A 5,854-nucleotide genomic window follows, 5' to 3' on the forward strand; every position below is an offset into this window, starting at 1 on the left:
TATATATATATATATATATATATATGTATGTATGTATGTGTGTATGTATCTGTATCCAGGTATTGGCATGCATAATTAATATTACTATATCTCATTTGATGAATATGTAGTGTTCGTAAATTTTAATTAACCAATCCAATGTAAATTTGTAAATTATTGTACTAAATGTTCTTACCCCTTTTTACACTGCCCTTATACCTTCTTTACTCATTATTATATTCAAATTATTATTAATAATATTTACGTATACTTGGTGAGCAGACAATATCATTAGCCCGAGAGACAAATACGCTATGCGGCATTTTGGCCGTCTTTACGTTCTGAGTTCAAATTGTGCCATGATCTAATTTGGTTACTATCTTTTGAGGATCTATTGAAGTAAGTAAACAGGAAACCCTGGGCTCGATATCATTTACTAACACCCTGCAACTCACTTACAGGTATTGTTCCTGTAATTGGTATTAATCACGTGTATTAATAATTGTATCGGACGAGGCGTATATAAAATACAATTATCAACAATGTCCAGAAGTTCTCTTATTTCAAAATATTTTTCGTGGCACCGGAATGATTCATGCGTTCATTTAATATCTTCCACAGTTTGTAAAAAATTTCGGTATAAGGTATATGGTAAAAAACTACCTTTCTTTTGATGTCCTTCCAAATCTCATCCAAGGAATCAATAATCATTATATGATAGAGCGAATTATAATAGGTATGTTTTATACCTAATGCATTGACCAGCATACCAGTTACATAAACATCATCGACCCAAAAACGCGGAACTTTTAATGCAATTTTGAGTAAACGGACGGGCATGTCAGGGCTCAAGATATAAGCAGACCCCGAGCAATAAACGTCATAGAGGTTATTAGAATATTCTTCACGTGAAACATACCACTTACTTCTTTTGTCTCTAACGATTGGCATTCCATCCCATGCATTACACAATATAAATTTTTCCCGAGCATACTTGTACTGTTGTAGATATCTCAAATGTTTTACCACTTGAAAAATATCGACTAATATATCATCATCTGTTTTCATTATATATGAGATATTGTGGCAGTTTGTTGCGATCCAGAGCAACGCTGCCATTGCTTTGGAATTTAAGTTTCGATATGTATCGATGAATTCACTCTGTAATATGTCATTGTAACGGATAGATTCTAATTTGACCTTATCCATTAGAAGACGGTTGTCGACTACACCCATCACGAATAATAATTTGATTTTCAATTTGCCCAACAGTTTTTTGTTGCCCCATGTTTGTCGTATTGCACTTCGTCGCTTAAAGTTCTTTGGTGCTGCATGAATATAAACAATCATAAAATCATCAGGGACACATATTAAAGAAGGTTTAATGATGTGACGTGAGTAATAAGGCAGTTCTTCTTATGATGAACTGTCCGGAAGGGAATTTTGAACTTTCATCGTCTCATTTTGTTTTGACTGTAAACCACCATTGACTGTTAATGATAAACCATGCACTAATGAATGATCAGTTTTGTTCTTATTTATATTTTCATCGATTGTGATATTCTTATCTATGGCATTATTACTCATTTTTCCCATTTCAAACTCCTGCCGATCCCGCCTCGAAAGCCATGGAACCTTAAATTCTTTCATCGTACAAGATGGGAGAAGAAGAACGTAAATTGAAGTGATGGTTAGGAAGAGGAGAAATATGCGGAATATTCTGGATCGGCGCGGGAATATTACTGCCATTGTTCATTATATATACAGCCTTTGTTTAGAAAGGTGCACTCAAATACCAATTTGATCAGTAATAAGAAAATGAAAAATTTATTAGCGAAACAAAAATCAAATTAATATTCGGGATTGTAGGTATAAATACATATATGCTTATATATTCACATATATATGCGTGCAGGCGTATATGCATCTATACATATAGGCATACATATATATTTTTTTGAAATTGGCGCAAGTTCGAAGTCGCTCCCAACCATATGTATATGTATATATGTACGTTTGTGTATGTGTGTGTACATGTGTGCATGCAGATATGTATGTATACGTATGTATGGTACAACTGACAGTTAATGTATTCCATTCAAAGAGAAATATATACTACACTGCGTAAGAAATTCCATTTTTGTCTATTGAATTATATTAAACAGTTCGAGGTAATTCGCATTGGCATGCTCTTTCAGTTCCTGATGTTGTTTAGGCTTCACTAAAAATAAATACACATTGTATCGAGTACCCAAATTTCGAAACTGCGACGACCTGTGCTGCATTCATGTGAAATCCCTATTCCACATGTCAATTCTAGATTTAGTTCAAGATGTTCCAGGGAATATTGTTATGCTCTCTGAAGAGTGTGACACTGATTTTGATCTGGGGGCGTATTTGAAAATCAAAATGACCGGCAAAATGTTTAATCACGCAGTATTGAATGATCTTGTAAGGGATCAAAAGGGTGCGGAAATTTTAGCTTGAAAATTTAGAGAGTAAAATGTGCTTAATTCAAACATATACATTACATTTTATAGAAAAAAGAGAACTTCATAAATAGTTTAGTACAGATGATAGTATATTGCTGCAAAGTACCTGGTTTGTTACTGGAGATGGGGTTTGAGTCATACGATGTAAATGATGGGCATCTGTTTTTAAAGGAAAATAATTCTCAACTATGTCTTACTGCAAAATGGCATTCTATACGGCTCGATTCCGACTTGGTACTCAACAAATATAAAAGAAATTATTAACATATAGAAAAGCTTTTATATCTTATCAAATATAGGAAGGTCCACTGGATCGTATGTGTTCAATTAAAAATTGTTAATTTTCTGCTTGGACGACAAGCAGTGTATATTACATATCCCTATTTCCTTTGCTTATGGCACAGCGGGGCCAAGGAAGAATATTATTTCTAACAAATCTGAGCAACAAAAACATCACTTACTCTCGTAGAAAAAACAACGTAATTACTCCAGCTAGGCTCTATCGAACAATATGTAAAAGCTTTAGATACGATCGTCAAGTGTTTCAAATGCATAACTTCAACATTTCCAAATTTAAATTATGAAAAAAACAAGTCGGGAATTTTCGACGGTCCACGAATAAAGGCATCAACGAAAGGTTGCGATTTTCCTAATGCCATGAATGGATGCGAACAAAATGCCTAGTTCTCATTCGTGGACTTGATAGAAAACTTTTAAGGGAAATTAAAGGGCAGATAACTACAAAGTAATCCTAAAAAAGAAAACACTTTCATTGGACTACAGACTGTTATGTTGCAATATGAGCGTAAATATGTATCTTTTGAATAGTGTTCTTGACCCATTTCCAAGTAATTTAAGCTCTTTAAATGACGACAACAGGAAAGATTCCAACAAGATATCGAAATTTTGGTGCAACGGTATAACGGATGCTGCGATTCCTCTACGATGTCTGATTACTATTTGATAAGAATATTTCATAAGATTGCTTGATAAGTGAGCTGCCATCAACAACCAAATGCGTTAGAAAGTCTTATGAACGAAAATTTTTACCGGACTAAAAACTGGTTGGTGACACATTTTCCCACTTTGTATGGATATTTTATCCTGTTTTTGCTGTTCTATCAGCTTTTGTGCGTTTGAAATATATTATCTTATTTTCATCTCACAATAAACATTTCAGCGCTTCTAAGGCAAACAGTTCTCTAATGTCGCTATTTATGAGATCAGTCACCCTATGTGAATTTGAAAAGTATATATCTCTAACAAGAATTTAGTTGCGCCATTTCTATCGAAGCTGTTATTCTGTTCTCATGAAATGAAATATCCCAAGACACATCGGTACACAGATATCACTGTGGTGACACTAAACTCCCTTGTTCGAAAATATAAGGACGCAGATAGTGCATCGACAGCCAGGTTATAACAGTACGTACGTTTCGTACAAGCTCCATTGGAGCTTGTACGAAACGTACGTACTGCTATAACCTATTGAAGTTTTGTCGTTTATCTTCAAATTTTATTCACCAAATCTCTTGATTTTGTTTTTGGTATTTATCCTACCAAATTCTGGTGCCTCAAACATTTTAAGTACCACATTTAATGTTTTGATTAAATCTCTCTCTCTCTCTCTCTGTATATATATATATATATTTCTGGTTCTGAAAGGTCTTGCGTTCGAGTACTTTACTTCTATCATAATTTAGTCGTTTGTTCATGGTTAACCTATTAACGGTCTTTATATCATTTTTTTGTTGGTCGAACCTATTCATTCCAAAAATGAATTCCGGAAGAAAAACCTAATTTATATTTCAAAAGGATTATTTTTTCGTTTTGTTTTGGAATTAATTAGGCCTCGAAGCAATTTGCAGAATCTTTATAGGATTAATACCAGCTTTGGATTAAAAGATCGTCTACACCAATATGTTTTCCTTTCCTTAAACTTTATTTATCGATTACACAAATTCTGAATATAGAACCGGCGGACATGGATGTTTAACATCCCTTTGAAGGATATTGGTCCTTAATTATTTTATATAGGAGGTACCCAAAAGTAGCCAGGTAATTTCTCAGTGGCACAAACTATTTGTGGTTCAGGCTTCCACCGCTAGAATTCACTAGTTGAAACCCCCAGGCATCAGTCGGCCGATCGGCGTCATCTCCTCTAGTCGTGCAGCTACCGGGTGTTTCTTTGTTTTGCAATGCTTCTCCTCGTTCTTCAATTTTTGCGATGTGGGAATCAAAGAAACAGCGTGCTTCCGTGAACTTCTGTATTCTGATGTGGAAAACGACGGCTAAAACAGTTGTCATGTTTCACACAGCTTACATCAACGCTACCATGAGCAAAACACAAGTGTACGAGTGGTTTTCACGCATTAGGAATATCAACTGTCGCTTGAAACTAACCTAGTTCAGGGCCACTGACGACAATCGGACAAATAAAAATATTAGGAAAATTCAAGAATTGATATTGGAAGGGGGTCACCGAAAAATTAATGAATTTTGTGATATGAGTGCTCTGTCCTGGATATCTTGCGAACGGATTTTGTGCGAAGAGTTGCGATTGAAAAGCCTTGCAGCAAGATTTGTGCCTCGATTGTTCAAGGAAGATGAAAAAGCAGTCACGACTGAATGCGTGTTGAACTGAAGGAATTGTTGGAAGATGATCCGAACCCTATTTCGAAGGCCTTCACTCGCGCCGTAAACTGGTACTACGGTTACAAACAGGAAACGAAGAAGCAATCCAGTCACTGGAAGCATTCAATGTCACTACGCCCCAGAAAAAGTGTGTCTTGTGAAGTCCAGTGCCAAGACGATACTGAATTGTTTCATGGATGCGAAAGGAACTGTCCACACAGAATTCGTTTATCCTGGTCAGACTGTTAATTAGTTATTCTAATTGGCAGTTCTGAAACATTTGGAACACAAACTGAGTCGAAAACGCTGCGACTTGTGGCAAAGTGGAGAGTTTGGTTTCATCACGACAATGCCTCTCTGCACAGTGCCTTGAGTGTGATATAGATTTTGACCAAGACTAGCATGACCCGGCTTTCCCACCCTCATTATTCTCCCGATCCTGCTCCCTTGGGATTTTTTTTGTTACCCCGAATGAAAATCTTTAAAGGAAAACTTTTTGCAGATGCCGAAACGATGAAGAAATAACCGAGAGGGGTTAAAAGCATCATTTTATAAGTGTACCACGACTGCTTCCAAAAGTGTAAAACGCCTCTGGACCGATGCATTGCTTCAGATGGAGAATAGTCTGAAGGTGTTAATAGTATGAACATGCAAATCTTAGTGAATAAACCAATATTTCAAAATTCCGGTTTCTTTTCGGTACCCTGTCGTGTGTGTCTGTATATATATATATATATATATATATATAT

The 5,854-nt window shown here is 35.7% G+C and overlaps 2 protein-coding genes across 2 annotated transcripts in view; both read right to left on the reverse strand.

Moving 5' to 3' along the window:
• Positions 1–5,854, reverse strand: part of LOC106877749 (beta-1,3-galactosyltransferase 1) — an 84,749-nt gene that overhangs the window by 69,463 nt on the left and 9,432 nt on the right. The window lies entirely within an intron of this gene.
• Positions 55–4,778, reverse strand: LOC128249754 (beta-1,3-galactosyltransferase 1-like). Its single transcript, XM_052974228.1, has 2 exons — positions 4,649–4,778; positions 55–1,307 (listed from the first exon to the last, which is right to left on the reverse strand). The coding sequence occupies exons 1-2, from the start codon at positions 4,776–4,778 to the stop codon at positions 538–540; spliced, it is 900 nt and encodes a 299-aa protein (XP_052830188.1). The 3' UTR covers positions 55–537.

Source organism: Octopus bimaculoides, chromosome 1 (assembly GCF_001194135.2).
Source record: "Octopus bimaculoides isolate UCB-OBI-ISO-001 chromosome 1, ASM119413v2, whole genome shotgun sequence".
In the NCBI taxonomy this organism is placed as follows: domain Eukaryota; kingdom Metazoa; phylum Mollusca; class Cephalopoda; order Octopoda; family Octopodidae; genus Octopus; species Octopus bimaculoides.